Genomic DNA, 21,417 nt, shown 5'->3' with positions numbered 1-21,417 from the left:
ATGAGGGGATCTGGGAACCAAATGCTAATGCAAGTTATTAAAACAGGAGTAAAAGCTGAAAACCACTTGATGCAGGAGTATTTAAAGAAACTGAAGTTTGCACAATGAAAGATAGCTGGTTGACTAGGAACAAAACATGGATGAAGTTTTAAACAGTTGTTATACACTAGAGCTAGCAGTCCCTCCCCACTATATTTTTATCATTAGTCTTGCATTCCCACCGATGTCCACAATCATATGAAATGCTCATAACCTACTTTAACACTCAAAGGATAGATTCAGCAATTTTGAAATAATACAGCCACACAAGAAAAACTCACCTTCCTCCGTAATCTCAACAAGTCCCTGATACTCTGCCTGCTGTGGATCGACACTACGCAATGGCCTCAACACTTTCCCAGTATAGACTGTTGGATAGACTTCGTCACTGGGACCATTTACTGCAAGTAGAAAACATTTCAAAATGGAGAACATAATAAATTGTCACAACAACTATTGAAACTGTAGCAGCTGGTAGCAACAGAAACTGAGAAAGAACCACTTGCAGCAATATGAATTTCCCCAGATACACTTTGTCAGTTTTGAAACATGCCACACCAGTCAAATGGCAGATGCAAGGATTCTGCAAACTTGCCACATGATACTTTCAACTAAGATAAATCAAGGATACTGCGTCTATTCTTCCTGCAGTTAATACTAATCAAGGTTAACATCTGGCATCCTAAAATGATTTTAAAACAGTGTTTTTTTGTCAGATTAAATCTCTATCAAAAATGAGATAAAACCTTGAAATAACAGAACAATTTTTGAAGTAAATGAGATTCCAACACTGCATCACATTTCTGTAGATTAGCACTAATGAATCTCAAATCTTTCCACTTTCAAAACATTAAACAATGGAACTCCAAGAACATTCTGATTATGCATCTGGAATTGCAGTCTTCATCTTGCAAAGGGAACTTGTATAGGTTCCCAAATTTACTTGGCAGCAGAATCTATTTACTTCAAAGTTTCTAGTGCTTTAAAAACTTCAATAAGCAAAACTAATCTCTGATGGTTCTGTGAAAAACATCTACCTTCTCTTTATACGAATTGTTACAAGGATAGAATTAACACAAAAATTTGGTATTGTGCCTGAATGCACTGCTTATACAAATTTCAATGGATGTTAACAGACTACATGAACAAAGCAATCATGGAGACAACTTTTTTGTCAATGACCTTGAAATAGTTTTATTGTTGATTTAACAAAGGCAGCAAGACACCGGCTATACTTCATTAGGAGTTTGAAGAGATTTGGCATGTCAACAAGTACACTCAAAAACCTTTACAGATGTACCGTGGAGAGCATTCTAACAGTCTGCATCACTGTCTGGTATTGGCGGGGGGGCTTCTGCACTGGACTGAAAGCAGCTGCAGAGGGTTGTAAATTTAATCGGCTCCATCTTTGGTACTTGCCTACAAAGTACCTAGGACATGCCCTTTTCTCACTGTTACCATCAGGTAGGAGGTACAGAAGCCTGAAGGCACACGCTCAGCGATTCAGGAAGAGCTTCTTTCTCTCTGCCATCCATTCCCTAAATGGACATTGAACCTATGAACACTACCTCATTTTTTAAATATATAGGGTTTTTTTTTGCACAATTTTTAATCTATTCAATATACATACACTGTAATTGATTTACTTACTTATTATGGTTTTTTTTCCTTCTATATTATGTATTGTGTGTTGGTGCGTGGCCAAGTGGTTAAAGTGTTCCTCTAGTGATTTGAAGGTTGCGAGTTCGAGCCTTGGCTGAGGCAGCGTGTGTGTCCTTGAGCAAGGCACTTAACCACACATTGCTCTGCGACGACACTGGTGCCAAGCTGTATGCGTCCTAATACCCTTCCTTTGGACAACATTGGTGTCGTGGAGAGGGGAGACTTGCAGCATGAGCAACTGCTGGTCTTCCATACAACCTTGCCCAGGCCTGCGCCCTGGAAACCTTCCAAGGTGCAAATCCATGGTCTCATGAGACTAACAGATGCCTATTATAGAAACATAGAAACATAGAAAATAGGTGCAGGAGTGGGCCATTCGGCCCTTCGAGCCTGCACCGCCATTTATTATGATCATGGCTGATCATCCAACTCAGAACCCCGCCCCAGCCTTCCCTCCATACCCCCTGACCCCTGTAGCCACAAGGGCCATATCTAACTCCCTCTTAAACATAGCCAATGAACTGGCCTCAACAGTTCCTGTGGCAGAGAATTCCACAGATTCACCACTCTCTGTGTGAAGAAGTTTTTCCTAATCTCGGTCCTAAAAGGCTTCCCCTCTATCCTCAAACTGTGACCCCTCGTTCTGGACTTCCCCAACATCGGAAACAATCTTCCTGCATCTAGCCTGTCCAATCCCTTTAGGATCTTATACGTTTGAATCAGATCCCCCCCTCAATCTTCTAAATATGTATTGCATTGAAGTGCTGTTAAGTTAACAAATTTCATGTCACATGCTGGTGATAATAAACCTGATTCTGCTGTTCCTTCATTTTTTTTTTAAAACTCTTAATGCCAAAAAAACACTACAGTTTTGGAAAAACTCAGAACATGAAAGAGCCATTTATTTAACATTTCTTAACATGAAAACACAGGAAACAAAAGCTTTGATAACTCTCAGTTGTTCTAAATGCAAATTTCAATCAAATTCTCACAATTTTAAAAACATTTTGTCCCCGAGGACTAAGATGCATAAGTAGCATTATAATCACCATACTGTGATCCTCAGTGAACCAAATTAGACATAGATAGAACATTTGCACTTGAATGTTACAATCACTGATTGCAGGGCTTCCATTTTGTTCAGTGAACCCCTAACATGTAAAGTACAAGTCTTGTTCCTATAATTGTCCAAGGATATACGGTGTCTCAGAAAGGTAGTTTAGTCGGCAGAGGGGGTGGTGTGGCCCTGTGTGCAAGAAATAATATTAAATCATTAGAAAGGGATGACATAGGTTTGGAAGGTGTGGAGTCTTTATGGGTTGAGTTAAGAAATGGCAAGGGTAAAAGGACCCTAATGACAGTTGTATACAGGCCTCTAAACAGCAGCCGGGATGTGGATTAGAAATTACAGCAGGAGATTGAAAAGGTGTGTCAGAAGGGCAATGTCATGATAATCTTTAGGGATTTTAACATGAAAGTGGATTGGGAAAACCAGGCTAGTACTAGATCTCAAGAAAGAATTTGTAGAATGTCTAAGGGATGGCTTTTTAGAACAGCTTGTTGTTGAGCACACTAGGGGATCGGCTATGCAATGATCCAGAGATGAGAGATTAAGGTTAAGGAATCCTTGGGAAACAGTGATCACAATATGATAGAGTTCACTTTGAAATTGGAGGAGGAGAAACTAAATTCCAATGTGTCAGTATTTCAGAGGAATAACAGAAATTACAACTGCATGACAGGGGAACTGGCCAAAGTTGACTGGAAAGGGACACTAGCAGGAAGGACAGCAGAGCAGCAATGGCTGGAATTTCTGCGAAAAATGAGGGAAGAGCAAGACAGATATATTCCAAATAAGAAGAAATTTTCGAATGGAAGAAGAACACTACTGAGGCTGACAAGTCAGAGCCAAAGTTAAAGCAAAAGAGAGGGCACAGAAGGAAGCCAAAGCTAGTGGGAAGATAGAGGATTGGGAAGCTTTTAAAAACCTGCAGAAGAAAACTAAGAAGGTCGTTTGGAAGAAAAAGATGAATTATAAAAGGAAGCTGGCAACCAATATCAAAGAAGATACTAAAAGCTTTTTTTTTAAAAAAAAGTATATAAAGGGTAAAAGAGAGCAATAGAAAATGACACCAGAGATATTGTATGAGAGACACAGAGATGGCAAAGGAACTGAATGCGCATTTTGCATCAGTCTTCACAGTGGAAGACATCTGCAGTATACATTCAAGAATGTCAGGGACGTGAAGTATATGCAGTGAAAATTATGACTGAGAAGGTGCTCAGGAAGCTTAGTCTGAGGGTGGATAAATCTCCTGGACCTGACGGAATGCACCTTCCGGTTCTGAAGGAAGTAGCTGGAGAGATTGTGGTGGCATGAACAATGACCTTTCAAGAATTGATAGATTCAGGCATTGTACCGGAGGACTGGAAAATTGCAAATGTTACTTTGTTATTGAAGGGTGGGAGGCAACAGAAAGGAAACTATAGACCTGTTAGCCTGACATCAGTGGTTGGGAAGTTGTTGGAATCGATTGTTAGGGATAAGATTATGGAGTACTTGGAGGCACATGACAAGATAGGCCAAAGACAGCATGGTTTCCTGAAAGGAAAATCCTGCACGACTAACCTACTGCCATTTTTAGAGGAAATTACAAGCAGAGTAGACAAACGAGATGCAGTAGTTGTGGTGTACTTGGATTTTCAGAAGGCATTTGTCAAGGTGCCGCACATGAGGCTGCTTAGCAAGATACGAGCCCTTGGAATTACAGGGAGTTACTAGAATGGGGGGGAAGCATTGGCTGCTGGCAGAAAACAGAGTGGGAGGAGGAGAAGATGGCGGTGCGACGGCAGTGCGCGCGGCCACTTCAGTGGTGATGTCTGTTATCTGTCAAGTAGGGGACCGTGCACAATTCTGATTTGATGGAGACGGACGTGAGAGTGCGGAGGAACATCTGGAAAACTTCTGAAATGCCCACTTCGCTGCCGCTGCTACTGCATGGTAACCGGAATCTCCGGAGCAGAAGGCGCCAAAATCTGTTTCAGCGGCCGGGGCGAGGTCGAAGGTGCTCAGGAGGCTATATCAGACAGGCTGGTCGGAAACTCGAAGTTTTCGGACGGATGAACTCAGTGTCGGCTGCTTCCAAGGCATCGGCAAGTTGACGGTGCCTGGAGGTTTGTGGCAGGGAGTTTCTCCCTTTGCAGCCTGCTATCGGGGACTCGGGAGTCGATCAGCTCAGGGACTTTTGAGACTTTATTTACCGTGCCCATGGTTTGTTCTTCATCAAATTATGGTATTGCTTTGCACTGCTGTAACTATATGTTATAGTTATGTGGTTCTGTCAGTGCTAGTCTTTGGTTTGTCCTGTTTTCTGTAATATCACTCCAGAGAAACATTGTATCATTTCTTAATGCATGTATGCATTTCCAAATGACAATAAGAGGACTGAGTGTTCTCATAATCTAATCTAAAATAAAGGGATCCTATTCTGGCTGGCTGCCAGTTACCAATGAAGTTCCACAGAGGGACTGCTTCTTTTTACCATGTATGACAATGATTTGGACTATGGGATTAATGGATTTGAGGCTAAATTTGCCGACGATACAAAGATAGGTGGAGAATCCGGTAGTGTTGAGGAAACAGCCTGCAGAGAGACTTAGTTTAGGGGAATGGGCAAAGAAGCGGCAAATGAAATACAACGTTGGAAAGTGTATGGTCACGCATTTTGGTGGGAGAAATAAGTGGGCAGACTATTTAGATGGAGAGAGAATTCAAAATGCAGAGATACAAAGGGACTTGGGAGTCCTTGTGCAAGATACCCTAAAGGTTAACCTCCAGGTTGAGTCGGTGGTGAAGAAGGCAAATGCAACGTCGGCATTCACTTCTATAGTGTGATATTGAGGCTCTGTAAGGCACTCATGAGACCACACTTGGGAGTATTTTGTGCAGTTTTGGGCTCCTTATTTTAGAAAGGATATACTGACATTGGAGAGGTTTCAGAGAAGATTCGCGAGAATGATTCCAGGAATAAAGGATTGTCTGGCAGCTCCTCGGCTGTATTCCCTGGAGTTCAGGAGAATGTTGGGGGGGGGGGGGATTTCATAGACACATTCCAACTGTTAAAAGGCCTGAACAGATTAGATATGGCTAACTTATTTCCCATGGTACGGGAGTCTAGGACAGAGGTCATGACTTCAGGATTGAAGGACGTCCATTTAGAACAAAGATGTGGAGAAATTACATTAGTCAGAGGGTGGTAAATCAGTGGAATTTATTGCCATGAGCGGCAGTGGAGGCCAAGTCATTGGTGTATCTAAGGCAGAGATAGATAGGTTCTTGATTTGCCAGGGTATCAAAGGGTATGGGGAGAAGGCAGGGGATTGGCGATGACTGGAAGAATTGGATCAGACTATGATTGAATGGTGGAGCAGACTTGATGGGCAGAATGGCCTACTTCTGCTCTTATCTGACAAGAAAATAACTTCCTTAAAGTCAGGAGGCAATTGGTGAAATATTCATAGCATAGCCCATATGAATTTACATTACAAAGTACTTAAAATGCTCCATTGAAGGATTTTCCAAAGAAGTTAGTACAACTACATTCCAGAACCTTCAATACAAAGAGCCCAGTACCAAGCTACTTCAAGAACTTGATTTCTTTTTAATATCTTTGCTTATTCACGTTTTAAAGCTCAAAATCTTGCTTCTACTACATTTTCCTGAAGATTAACAGATCTCTCCTAAACCTTGACCTTCCTAACATCATACAATATATTTCATTTTATCAAACTATCTCAGTTTGGAAGATTTCCCCTCAGTCCTTAACGTAAAGAGCACAGGAAATCTTGAGAAGTTAAACCTCCCTACTGCATGACAATACAGGATTCAACACTTGGCCATAATAGCCTGTTTGGTGGAACCTGACAAGCATGACTTGAGGGAGATTACTGTTCAGTTTATCAAATTTCCCAAGGAAAAATTTCAATGAAACAAAAATAAAAATTGCAATTGTCAGAAACTCAATTAACATGAAAAATACTCCTCAGATCAGACAGCATCCATGACGGGACAGAGATTCAACAGAACTGAGCAGCAGGGTGGGTTGGGAGAGGGAACGTGATAGGGCAAGTACAGCTTTTCAATTGGATAAATAATAGTAATGTGTAGAGAGCAAAAACAGAATGCATCAATATTTCAAATGGATGATCTACAGGAAAACTGGCCAGGCAATTCTAGTACAACCTGTAAGGTTCATGCACTGGGTTAGAGTTCTGTGGTCAGTCTGCCATCACTAAGGCTAAACAGAAAAAGCCATTGGATGCAAAGGCAAAGATTACAAGGATAGAATATGTAATGTTGATTTTCAGTTGAACAATGGCCATTTAAAAAATCTGAATGTAGCAAAAGGAAATGTGGATTGATTTTGGGAATGAAAACAGTAATCAGAATTGCTTTTTTAAAACTACTTGTCAGGTACAAATACAATTTTCTGATCAATACACCCAAAATATTAACTAAAATGAAAATTTGAATATAATTTTTTTTAATGGATTTAGAATAACAATCATAAAATAAAGCATAGTTTTTAAATACAAGCACAATAACAGAAGATAACCAGGTCACCGATTATAGGTTTTATGTACTATTAACACTGAGTGTAGTTGAGATAGAAACACCAACAACTTCAAGGTATAACAGGCCTGCAGGTCACCTAATTGAATCTAGTTGTGACAGGTTTTGAATACAGGGATGTAGGTCATGGAAACAAATCTGATTAGGTCAATTTTGGCCAGATTTTAAGCACTCAAAGCATATAACTAATTAAGTCTTATTAAAATTGCCTCCTCACATGCAATGAAATTTTATCCAACCATATTTAACCAAAAAGTGATGACAATGATCTGTTTCTTACCTGCTGTAATCTTGGCAACTTTTTCAGCACTCACTTTGTTTCCTTTTCCCTTTGACAAACTGTATTCTACAATGTCTCCAACTTCCAACTCATCAACATCGCCCGAGAACTCACTGGGAATTGGAATATCAATGCACAAAATGTTAGTAAAGCGACAGTAATGCCCAAGTGTTGAAATGCATACAGCACAGACATCTATATCCATTTTGTGCCAAGACCAATATAGTCAAATACTGTCCACAAGAATGAATTAAACCAGCCGGCTTAAAATACATTTAAATCACCCCACAATACTTGTATCCATGTTTACATGGACAAATGGTTATACAATGGTCTTAAAGTAACCATAAACTATTTACACTATTTTCAAAACTGCTGGTCAGAGCTGACAGACAAACATTTCCAAAAAACACTAAAATAACCTGATTACAAGGCAACCTGAGAACACTGTAATCACTGTCAAAGTGCTTTAGATTAAAGGTGATTTCTAGGTTGTGTGCTGAACCATTACAATTGAGAGATACTCAGCCACAGTAACATTTCCTGTTTTATATACAACTATCCAGGTGTATGGATTAAAAACAACAGCATTCCAAAAATTTCTTAGACGAATGCAAGAACATGGATCTTACTATATCATGCAGCCAAAAATTCTTGATGTAGAGAGATTACTGAGGACAACGTGCAGGAACATTTCCCCATGACAAACTGGCTAATAGTGAAAGAACAATGCAGTATGAGCAGGGAAGAAAATCACAATGTGATATTCCACTTCACTTACAATAATTTAGTTTGTTAAATTTTGTTGTTTGAACTGGAGTTGGGTGTTGGGAACTCAAATGAATCAACAGATGTGATAACCGTATTCAAAACCACTACGCTACTAGGGGTGCCACTGTAATGTTACTGTTAGTGTGACACTGTCACAGATAAGAGCATTGGATTCAATTTTGGTACCGTCTATCGGGAGTTTGCAAGTTCTCCCCGTGACCATGTAGGTTTCCCCTGGGTGCTCTGGTTCCTCCCACAGTTCAAGGACAAGCCAGTTGGCAGGTTAATTGGTCAATGTAAATTGTCCTGTGATTAGACAAGGATTAAATAGGTGGGTTGCTGGGCTACACGGCTCATTGAGCCAGAAGGCCCTGTTCCATTCTGCATCTCTAAATAAAATTAAAAAAGAAATAAAATAGAGGCAGTATTTTGGAATCCACTAGTATCGCTATGATAGCATCATCACAATGTTCAGTATGAACTAACTGGGCAGAAAACATAGCTTTGCCAATGTTGTTTGAGCACCAATGAAAAAGTTGCTACATTTAAATTCACTCCTAGAATAGTGCCTTGAAAAATTATTCAGTCCCCACATTTAGTTTCACATTTTTCTCTTTTTCTAAATTTAATACTTTGAAGTAAGATTTTTTGCACTAATGTACAAAACATTGTGCATCATGTCAAATCAAAAGAGAAATCCCAAAACCCGTCAACAATTTACTAAAAATTATAAACCAAAATTGAGAGTCTGAAGTAGTATTCATCCGCTTTGTAGTTCCTATACTAACTTTTCTCAGGTGCAATACTGTGTATCATCTTACCAAGTCACCCAATTTGTTGATGTAGAAAACTGGGGGATCAGCTCAATAATACCCCCTAAAGGTAGATTTTCAACAGACCAAACCAAAATGAAGACAAAAGAGCATTAAAGGCAAATTAGGGAAACAGAGAAGCACATCTCAAAAGCACTTGAAAGAGGCTACTGTGACACCAACAGTCACTGAGTGAGCTGCAGAAGTCAGTGGCTACAACTGGAGATGAAGTCCTTGCACAAAAAAGGCTAGATACTTTACTGATCCCAAGGGAAATTACACTGTCACAGTAGCATTAGAAGTGCACAGATATACACGTACTGGAAGAGAGGAATAAAAAGTTACCTTAAAAAATAAGATGTGCAAGATTTACAAGTCAAAGATTAAAGATCTAAAAGACTTCCAAGTTTACACTGATAAGATGGTGGTACAGTTACCATATTATACAGCATTGGTGCACATTCACATTTCCCAGATAGGAATGATGATAGTACTGCATACTGTCTGCAATAGCAGGGTATAGTAAACAGAGGTTAATAACAGTCTAACAGGTCATCACTTCCCTAGCTTTTGGTTGACTCATTATAGAGCCTAACAGCCAAGGGTAAAAATGACCTCAGAGTGCTCTTTGCAGCAGTGCAGTTGTCTTAAGTCTATTACTGAAAGTGCTCCTCTGTTCAGCCAGGGTGGGATGCAGAGGGTGAGAAACATTGTCCAGAATTGCTAGGATTTTCTGAAGGGTCCTTTGTTCTGCCACAGCCTCCAGTATGTCAACGCTTCTATAACAGAGCCAGCCTTTCTAATCAGTTTACTGAGCCTGTTGGCATCACCGTGTTAATGCCATTGCCTCAGCATACCACCGCACAGAAGATTGCACTGGCAACAGACATGTGAAGGAGAGGCCCGCATTCTCCAAAGGACCTCAGACTCCTCAGGAAGTAGATGAGACTCTGGCCCTTCTTGTACGCAGCCTGTGTGTTGGTGCTCCACTCAAGTAATCCAGGTGCACCCCCAGTAATTGTAGGTCCTGTCCACATCCATGTCCTCACCAATAGTAACAGGGAGCAGTGCAGGCTTAGTCTTCCTAAAGTCCATCACCATCTCCCATGTCTTCCTGATGTTGAGCTGCAGATGATTCAGCTTGCACCATTCACTGCACATTTATGTAAGAGTAGCAATGAAGGTGCCTTGGCTTGAAACAAAGACATATCCTTGCCCATAAAAACTTTTGTAAAGCGTCACTTAGAAGATAAAATAAAGATGCTGAAATAGATCTTGTGGTTGGATCAGACTAAAAGTGGAACTTTCTAGCCTCAGAACTAGGTGGTACGTGTGGCATGTCTAATACTGTCCATCAGCCAGGTAACACCAGCCCCAAAGCTTGATGGAGATATTAAACTATCAATCCCGATCAGATTTACAGGCCTTGCTGCTGAAAAAGCATCCCCATAGCATCATACTATCATGCTTTTCAGCAGCAAGGACTGTAAATCTGATCAGGATTAATAGAAAGATGAATGCTAAATATAGAGATCATGGATAAAAGCCTGTTGACCTCTGCCAGAAGCTTAAACTGGGGAGGAAGTTAGTCTTTCTGCAGGATAACAACCCAAAGCACACTGCCTGAGAAACCATGAGCGGCTTCAAATGAAGAAAATTGATGTCCTTGAGTGGCCCAGTGTCCTGACCTTAATCCAATTGACCATCTTTGGCAAGCTCTCAAAATTGCTATCCATCACCACTCCCCACCTAACATTGCACAGCTTGAGTAATTTTGCAAGGAGGAATGGGCAAATTATACTCCTTCACATTGTGCAAAGCTAGTAGAGACTCATATAAAAACACTGCTGGCTGTAATAGGCTGTGAGAGATGGTTCAACTGAGCAGAGAGGGATAAATACTTTTGAACTGCGGTCATTTCAGTTTTTCATGCTTCATAGTTGTCCCTGTCTTTTGGGCTCTTCTGTGAAAAAGGAGCATGAGATTCACAAATAAAAATTCTCAGTTAAATTGATCAAAATCCCTAGTTGTAATACTAATTAGTGTGAAGAGTTGGGGATGAATAGTTTTACAAGGCACTTATTCCTTTTGTGGAGGATCTGCTATCATTTCTTGGGGATATTCTGAAGGAAAAAAGAATTCACCCAAGTTTGAAAATGGAAACAAGTAGTGGAAATAAAAAAATATTGTATCAAGCAGGTCATTTGTATGTTCCAGATATGCACAAAGGGATGAAATACCCATTTCTATTACACTTTGATTTCTATACATCTTTGGTAATCAACTGTGTGCCTTGGTTTGGTTAAAGTTCAAGATTTATGCAGGGGAAAGAGGTTTAACATTTGCATGGGTCTAAGATACAGTCAAACTGATTCACCAGTGCTGTTGCTTTGACATTGATAGTTAAACATCCAATGTCAACTAAAACACTGAGCTCAGTATCAGCAATACCACATTTTAAATTAAATGCATGTAGCTTTGCCAAGGTTAACCATGCACTTTGCAACATCCTGTCCAAAAAGATTTTCACTTCTAAACAGGAAGTCATTTTAGATTTGAACACAAGTCAGATCAAGCTCAAATTAGGCTGATGTTCCAACTTACAGGTAGGATGATAAAGACTCGATTTTTAAAAAAAACCTGGTCTGCTCCCAATTATACCACAGTCTCAATATACTTAACCAAATTGTGCTTAAATCCTATAGTCTACTGTTCCTCAGCAAGTACTACATCACTGTTAAGAGCTGTCTCAAACAGGATTAGAACAAAATGAATTCAACACCGATATGGATGAGATTGTAGTTGCATCACGAAATGGCAAAGTCAATGCTTCTTCCATTTTCAAATCTTGTAACAGCCAAGGTTTCCATAAAATCTGACACGCTACAATAAATCTTGTTAGCAAAGCCAAAGTTGTTTTACATTTATTAAAAAGTTTCTGTAATTTATGGATATGTCTAAATGTATCCAAAAGGTACCAGACTGTCTAATGCTTGGGTATCAATTAACTTTGTTTCACTGAGCATATTCATTGCAAGACTTTTACATACAATGGCATTTTGGAAAGGCACATTTGTGTTAGATGATTCTAGAGTGGCTATTGTCATGAAAAAGAATGAACTTTTGGATAAAATGTGCTACTGAACAACATCTTCCCTCTTCCTTTCTTCCAGAGTGATTTTCTCAGTGACTGTTCAATCTTTCAGCCCTTTCATCTTATTCCCATTCTTAGAGCCTTCCCAAGCAATTAAAGGAGATGCAATCACTTTCCAGGTGAAGCATAAACTTTCCATTTCATGTCCTGTTTGGTCAGCATTCCACATTGAAGTGAAAGTACTTTGCTTTTGTACTTTGCATCAAAACGGACAATGTAATCCACATTTAATATTAGCACATTATTTCCTTCTCCACAGACACTGTCTGATGTGCTGGGTATTTCACAGATTGTCCTTTAGGCTTTTCCCCCCAGCATTTCACAGCTTTAACTTGTAACTGTTTTACATTCAATGAAACATTGGAATTACCTGGCCAATCCTGGCCTCACTCCTTCATAAATATTCCCCTTACCCTATTATATCCCTCCTGTAAGTAAAAACTAACATTATTTTGATGAAGAATAAGGAAGTGATAACCATTTTATTGCATAGATGCCAGTTTCTAACATTGTTTTTATTTGTACTCAATGTTGTTTGGCTTTGCTAAACAGCTTTTAAAGTAACAAAAGCCATCATTTCTCCCCCACACAGATGCACTGCTTAGAATACAAGACAATCCCTCCCTGATCCAGATTCTCCTCGACCCAACCACACCCTCAGCACACTGCTTCCAAGTTTGCATTTACTATTTGCAGTCCTGCAGGAGTAATGAAGCTGTACCCAGGCAGTCTGAGCAGTCTTACGTGGGTGAACAACTCTCGTGGTAACTGAACCTCGAGCACCAAAGCCCTGCCTGGGACCTTTATTCAGCCCTCTATCACCTCTACATGTTGCCTTAATTAGGGATTTCAAAAATTGTTCAAACAGATTTGAATCAAAATGTAAATACTATTATAGTGCTTTAATTTAAGCTAAATGTAAAGACAAGGCATGCATCTTTCCTATCAAGAGTGAGCAGCCCTTTTAGGTTATACTATGTACACCAGTTGCAGCTGGCATGAAGTTTAAAGGTCAGATATAAAACGAGTCTGACCCATTGGTTGAATACGTCTGCATTCCGCACTGCTCAATGAAGAGGTCAGTGTTACCAATAGGAGTTCTTCATCTAGTTAGATCTCTCTCAATAGATCATAAGACTGCAAGATACAGAAGCAGACTTAGGCCATTTGCCCCACCATTCCATCATGCTGACTTTCCCTCTCAAGCCCATTCTCCCGCCTTTTCCCTATGACCTTTGACACCTTACTAATCAAGAACCTACCAACCACTTTAAATATACCCAATGACTTGGCTTCCATAACTGTCTGTGGCAATGAAACTGCTCATCTGTTGTAAAGAGACATCCTTCTGTTCTAAACTCTCCCACAAGTGACCAAATCCTGGTTTCCAAATTCCCCATTAATGCAAATCTGAAAATACTCACTTTCAAAAGTAACTATAATAAAGTGTAACACTGGAAATATTACAAAATAAAATATGCAAATATTTCAGCAAAATGCACGTCCAATGTAAACAAGTTTGCTGAGAAAAGGCAATGCTTAAAGCATTTTATGAACAGCGTCATGGTCTGTAAATGCAGTGCAAGTGTCAAATATGTTGCTCACCTGTAGTGAAAGAAAATTTCTTGATCATGTTGAGAAGTTTCGATGAAACCAAAATTATCTTTCAATGCTGCCACATATCCTACAAGTCTCTTAGCACTGGGGTTACGATTTAGAATTTTGATTGATACTGCACTCTGTAGACCAGTTCTTTTAACTTCACAAATGCTAAATTCAATCTATATGAAGGATTAGAGACAAGAGCTACTTTAAGCAAGTAGTAATTAAATTGACAATCAATGCCCATTTAACAAACTATCTGTACAAAGCTAGCACAGATCTATCAATGGAAATGCACATAACGGTACAGAACAGCAATAGGTCCAAAAGATACTTAGTGAGTTAACAATTTATTCAGCTGTTAGCTCATTTCACAAGTAATGCTAATGAATAATTGATCACTGACACTCTGGTTAAGTGAGTGAAACTACCTTGCAAGTTTAACACTGAATTGCAATAATATATCACTGTATTGTATTATTTAATCTTTTTATAACAAATATTGAGAGGCACCAGTCCACTCAAATCAGATGAGGCATTACAATTTTGTGGCCCAAGGCCCATAAAAATCAGGTTTTAACCAGCTAGATTTAAATTTCCCCACATCAGATGACAGGTGGGCCATTTGAAGAGGACTGTGTTGCAGCTTCATACAGGAGACAATTCAAATACTATTCAATGTTTCATTTTAACAATGCCAAGTAGGTAGGGGCATATTTACAAGTGAAGGCATCCAAAGACAGAAATTCCTCAGAGGGAAGCATGCAGTGGATGGACACAAGCTTTAAGCTAGAATATACCACATGGATTCAGTTTACAAACTTACCCCTTATTATAATGTAATACATCAGCAACACCCTTCGTTCAGCCAAACATTGAACACTGCTCCATTGAGAGAACCGTAAACTGAGAGCTTCAGTTGGAACTACTGCTACAAGCTCTCCAATGATAAAATGGGCAGAGGGAAGGTATAGTCATCCCAGACCTTGCTTCATTCCCCACCAGCCTCTACATCCAATACACCCTTTATCATATCTGCACATAGGAACAAAAACCTTCCACCAGCCACTCATTTCTCACCACTTACCTTCCCAATTTTCCCTTATGAACACATGAGGTGTAGCACTCCTTGTTACACCTCCTGCCTCACCACCATGCCTCAGGGACCCAAACAGTGCTTTCAGGTGAACTGGAGGTTCATGTGCACCTGCTCCAAACGGTTTATTGCATTCAGTGCTCCTGATATGGCTTCTTCTACATCAACAGGATCAAGGTCAGATAATTTGCAGAGTGCCCGCACTGTCTGTAATGGACAACCCAAGTTCCCAGTTGCATGCCATTTCAATACCCCTTCCCACAATGACCTGTACATCTGTGGTCTTTGCCACTGCCGGGATGAGGACCAATGTAAAATACAGGAATAACACTTCATCTGGGTGCCTACAACCATGTGGTATGAACACTGAATTTTCCAATTTCAGGTAAATCTTGTTGTGTTCTTTGAGGGCAAGTGCAGAGCACACCAGCAGGATACAACGGAGCTTTACTGATAACCCTGGTTGTACAGTATATGACCTCCTCCCATGTGGGACTGGCTAACTCAATGGCATAGGAAGAACACTCAACTACTACTACAACTCTCACTCTGGTTCTCCTCAACTACCACTCCCCCACCGCTCAATCCTGATGCAGGGTTTCAACCTGAAATGTTGACAATTCCTTCCTCTTCACTCCTTGCTCCTTGATTATGGTTCTCTAGCAGACTGCAGCATTATGAACATCATGTTTGTCATCCACTGCAACTGAGTTTGAATTGGCTATTTGGAACTATATTATTTATCAATGAAGAGGAATACAAATTTTCCATTTATCCTATTCTGAAGACAAACTGAAGAGAAAGGGAATTGGAGAATAGGGCTGTTGTCCATTACATTCTCACAAGCAAGATTGTAGAAGTATGCATCAGTAATGTCAAGCATAGTGGATTAGAAATTGACACCTGCACTGCAGTGGAAATCTTGCTTCACTCTCCCAAAGACAAACTGCAATCAAGACAATTTCCTACATAAATCTTACTGGACTCAGACTTGTAAACATACTGATGCAGCAATAACTGCACTTACAAAAATGTGCAGGGATGTGTGCACCAATACCTATGTTAAAGACAAGAGAGTTTGAAAATGTTATACATCCTGCCACAATACACAATGAGAACACCCATTAGGAACATACTTCTTGCTTGCAGTAAATATAGCTCTAGGCAACATAGCCAAAACAAATTGTTTTTAAATCTAATCTTACAGGACAAAAAATTCTTGACAAATAACTGCTGTTCTCAACTATAGCCACATGGTGGCTCTGCATCTGCTTAATTTAAATGGAGGCAAAATGAACCTGAAAATAGGTAAACATCATTATTAAGAGCTTGTTAATAGTCAAGAGCACCCTTTTTATTAGTCAGTATTATCACAATGTCTACTCAAATCAATCCTCAGAGAGGGGTGGGGGATAGAAACAATTATTCATTGACAGGAAACTGAACTGGCAATAAACGGCAAAAGCTACTTCATGATTTGTTTCCTGATTTTGCAAAGCTCTTTTATCAACATGTTAACTGTGATGGGAAAAAGTGCAGCTTCAACAAGCTGAATCCAATCTAGGGAAAAATGTTCTTCCATAAAAACCTGAAGGGCATTAAGCACATGGAAACCTTCAAAAAAAAAATCGCATACTGCCAACTGACAAATATCCAAGATTCATTTATTCTCAAAGAATGTATAAATTATACAACCTTGAGATATGCTTGCTCACAGGTAGACGCTATCCTTAAGCATACAAATTGTGTCAGTACCTTTGCTATACTGACAGCAACTGCTTAACGTGGTGGCGAGCCACCACTGTCAAGGACAAACAGGACTGAAGATCAGAAAATGCTAAATGAATCCCACATTTTGTAAGCTACTATTGAAAATGCTTCCACACTCCTCACCAGCCCACTTCACCTCCAATTTCCCCCCTTTCCCTGGATTAGCAGTTATTCCAGAATCCTCTAACAATCCTCAAACCATACAATCTCAAATCCCCATGTGTCAATTCTTAGAAGTGATTTCTCAAAATATTTTATTAAAACTGTATGGAAGGAAGAATTTGTTTTGTGGTTAAAATTCTACAATAAAGCACCTTAAACTCTTCACAAGATTTTTTCAGTGATGACTGAACTAAGGTTTAACGAGACTAAAATCTGGTTTCTTATTAAATCTTAAGAGCTGTCATTTTAATTTGACTAGCAAAGGTAATATTGACTGTAAAAAAGTTTCATGTACCTTATCACCAAGCTGTGGAATTGCACACCCTTCCAGCTCCTTTATATGGTATGGTACAGTCATTCTTATCCCAGCTTCATCATATGCAATTACTCCCTCTTCACAGTCCTATAGAACGACAACAGAAAAACTTCAGCAACAATGGTCAGCTCACAGATAGCACATTGATCAGATTCTTAGCAGAAGTCTTTATCATTAGATTCCTAAAAAATGTAACTACTTTCATTAAATGCACCATGCCAAAAAAATTCACAATTTAAAATCTACATATAAACTTTTCAATTTTAACAATTTATTATGCATTTTTCTCAAATTTAATGCTGCTTGCCTGTGAAAGATATTGCCATTTTTAACGTGGTGCTCAAAAACGCCCTCAGTAACAGCACACAGGGAACGACAAGGGAAGGATATGCCCTTGCATACAAAATCTCTGAAAGTGAATGTACAACTACAATGAATAGTGCCAATGGCACAATGGCTTGCATTGCAAAGAATTCCAACACTAGAGTACAAGATTTCTTGATCCAATTACAGAGGGTCCTGCAAAAAAACAAATCCTGAAATGACAAATCTTGTATACCCCTTTTAAAGACAGACAAGTAAAGGAATGTAGGAAAGGCTTACCAGATTGATTCCTAGGATTGCATGGGGCACTGGGTCAAAATACTGATGTGGATTGCCAATGAAGGAGAGTTTAAGTATACTTGGTCTTACACCCAATCAAGAATGAGTGGTAATTCCACTGAATTGTACAAAATTCTCACAAGACATTATAGGAAATATGCATGGAAGTTGATACCACCAGTGATTAGGAACAGTGGTAGTCCATTTTGAAACTGGTCAAGATTGAGATGAGACATTTCTTCTGGCAGAGGATGGCGTATCTTTGCAATTGTCTACCCTGTATGGCTGTGGAGGCTGCCAGGTCTCTGCAAAGAAATGCATTTATTTCTTGATATCAAGTGGGGGGGGGGGTGGGGAAGAAGAGAAGAATACTGGAGGAAAACAACTACGGTAGACAAATCAGCCATGACCTTGATCTGGCCCTTTGTATCTGTTCTATTTCTATTCCTAATTATGTGAATCAGGATGGGAGAACCTTATGAAGCCAGGATGGTGTGTTGCTTACCAATGCTAGGTCAAGGATGTCTCAAGAGTGGCTGCACAATATTCTCAAGAGGGAGGATGAGCAGCCAGAGGTAGTGGTGCACATTGGCTTCAATGACATAGGTAGAAAGGGGGAAAGAGATTCTGCACAATGAGCATAGGGAGTTAGAGAAGAGCAGGATCGCCAAAGTCATAATCACTAAAAATTATTCCCAGAGCCACGTGCTAGTCGGGGGGGGGGGGGGGAAGTGGGCTGATATAACAGATGAATGAGTGGTTGAGAAACTGATCCAAAAATCTGAAACCCTGCACCATTGAGATCTCTTCTGGGGAAGGTACGACTTTAACAAAAAGGACTGGCTACACACGAATCTGAGGGGAAACAACATCGTTGCGGATAGGCTTGCTAGAGCTGTTGGGTAGGATTTAAAATAATCTGACAGAGGAAATGGGAATCTAAGTGATAGAGCTGAGGTCGAGGCAGTTGTTATACAGTGTAGTAAGACTGGGCTATGGGGGCTCTGGATAGAGGTAGTACCTTTGATGTCTGGCATGCTGCTCCCTACAAGACATGGTGGACGGGCATCACTGGTCCTCATCCATCTCCTAAATCTCTCACGTGTGGGCTCCAAGCACCATACCCTGGTAAACTGCTTCAGCTGGCGGGCTAAACCAGGTGAGGGGGTGGTGTTAACACAGCACCACTGGACGGAGGACCTTCATGATGAAGTCACTGGCCGGGACGGAAAGGTTCTCAGATGAACTATAATGGCCACGTGTTCATGACCAAGGCGAGCCACCTAGTTGGAGGAAATTGGCTGTGGTCAAACCTGAAGAGGGTTGGGCTCCGCCAGGTTTCAGATGCCCAAGACACGCCGCATGATGAGCACACCAAAAAGCTGGTGCAAAGCTTGTCGTGACGGCGCCCCGAGAACCCCACCAGGAGTTAAGGGTGGAAGAAGAAGGAAGAAGAAGTAGTAGTAGTAAGACTGAGGAAGGACAAACAGATGATAGGGCAAAGTTTCAGTCGGTGTAAAAGGTGTCAAAATAAAAAAGGGTGATGAATACAGGACTGAAGGTTTTATATTTGAATGCACACAGTATTCAGAATAAGGCAGAATCTGTCGCGCAGGTGGAGATTGGTAGGTATGACATTGTGGGCATCAGAATCATGACTGGAAAAAGATAAGTTGGCAGTTTAACATCCAAGTATACACACACTAACAAAAAGACAGGCAGGTAGGCAGAAGGTGAGGTGGCACTGTTAAAAAAATATAATCTTTACAAAGAGGTGAAAGGATCAGAAGATGTTGAACCCACGTGGGTAGATTTAAGGAACTGCAAGGACAAAGATATTGATAGGAGTTACATACAGGTTTCCCAACAGTTACCAGGATGTGGGATAGAAATTACCATGGGAGATAGAAAGAGCAAGTTAAAAAGGGCAAATTTGTGATAGCCATGGGGAAGTTGATTGGAAGGGGACACTAGTAGGGATGACGGCAAACCACAATGGCTGGAGTTTCTGGGGGCAATTCAGAAGGCGCAGGATAGATACATCCAAAGTGAAGTATTCTAAAAGGAGGATGACTCAACTGTGACTTACAAGTCAAAGACAGCACAACAGCATCATGGGCATATAACAGCAAAAATTCATGGGAAGTTGGAGAATTGGGAAGCATTAAAAATTGCAGAAGGAAACTAGAATCCATAATGAGAGAAGAAATTTGAAGGTAAGCTAGCTAATATCAAAGGGGACACCAGAAGGTTTTTCAGATATACAAACAGCAAGAGGTGAGAGTAGATAGTAGATACTTGATCACTAGAAAATGACACTGGAGTGATAGTAATGGAGGGAAGAGACAAAAATGACAGAAATTTGAGAATGTTGGGGCAGAAGTGAGCGTAGTTGCTATTACCAAAGAGGTGGTGTTTGGGAAACTAAAAGGTCTGAAGGTAGCCAAGTCACCTGGACCAGATGGACAATACCCCAGGGTTCTGAAAGAGATATTTGAAGAGATTGTGGAGGCATTAGCAGTGATCTTTCAAGAATCACGAGATTCTGGAGGACTGGAAAACTGCAAACATAGCTCTGCTCTTTAAGGGAGGGAGGCCGAAAAAAGGGAATTACAGGCCAGTTAGCTTGATTTCAGTGGTTGGAAAGATGTTGGAGTCAATTATTAAGGATGAAGTTTTGGGGTACTCAAGGGAACACATGATAAAATAGGCCAAAGTTAACAGGGTTTCCTGGAAATCTTGCCTGGCAAATCTATTGGAATTCTTTGAAGAAATATAACAAGCAGGATAAACAAAGGAAATCGGTGGATGTTGTGTACTTGAATTTTCAGAAGACCTTTGACAAGGTGCAGCACATGAGGCTGCTTAACAAGCTAAGAGCCCCTAGTGTTACAGGAAAGATACTAGCATGGAAGATTGGCTGACTTGGCAGGAGGCAAAGATAGAAATAAAGGGAACTGGTGACTAGTGCTGCTCTGCAGGGGTCTGTGTTGGGACCACTTCTTTTCATGTTATAAATCAATGATTTGGATGACAGAATTGACATCTTTGTAGCCAAGTTTGTGGACAATATGGAGATAGATGGAGGGGCAGATTGTGTTTAGGAAGCAAGGAGATTTCAGAAGGACTTAGACTGGGAGAATGGGCAAAGTAGTGGCCAATTGAATATTATGTAAGGAGTATCAAGTCATAAACTAATAGAATAAAAAAAGGTACACCATTTTCTAAATGAGAAGAAAATTCAAAAACTCAGATGTGCAAAGGGACTTGGGAGTCCTTGAGCAGGATTCCCTGAAGGTTAACTTGCAGTATGTGTTGGTGGCAAAGAAGGTAAATGCAATGGTAGCATTCATTTCAAGAGGACTAAAATATACGTGCAAGGATGTAATGTTGAGGATTTAAGGCACTGGTCAGACTGCATGGAGTATTGAGTAGTTTTGGGCCCCTTTATCTAAAAGATGCACCGACATTGGAGAGGGTCCAGAGGTTTATGAGAATGATCCTGGGAATTAAAAGTG

General features: G+C 40.2%; 1 protein-coding gene across 4 annotated transcripts in view; it reads right to left on the bottom strand.

Moving 5' to 3' along the window:
• csde1 (cold shock domain containing E1, RNA-binding) overlaps nucleotides 1-21,417 on the bottom strand; it is a 101,174-nt gene that overhangs the window by 13,165 nt on the left and 66,592 nt on the right. For all 4 annotated transcript variants that reach the window (XM_063043644.1, XM_063043645.1, XM_063043646.1 and 1 more), the window contains 4 exons: nucleotides 17,276-17,383; nucleotides 13,956-14,131; nucleotides 7,614-7,726; nucleotides 321-440 (listed from right to left, as the gene is read on the bottom strand). In XM_063043644.1, coding sequence (XP_062899714.1) covers nucleotides 321-440; nucleotides 7,614-7,726; nucleotides 13,956-14,131; nucleotides 17,276-17,383 — 517 coding nt within the window. The remainder of the gene's footprint in view (nucleotides 1-320; nucleotides 441-7,613; nucleotides 7,727-13,955; nucleotides 14,132-17,275; nucleotides 17,384-21,417) is intronic.

This window comes from Mobula hypostoma, chromosome 3 (assembly GCF_963921235.1).
Source record: "Mobula hypostoma chromosome 3, sMobHyp1.1, whole genome shotgun sequence".
Taxonomy (NCBI): Eukaryota; Metazoa; Chordata; class Chondrichthyes; order Myliobatiformes; family Myliobatidae; genus Mobula; species Mobula hypostoma.
Note: the sequence above shows the minus strand (reverse complement) of the source record. Positions and strands in the feature narration are given on the sequence as shown.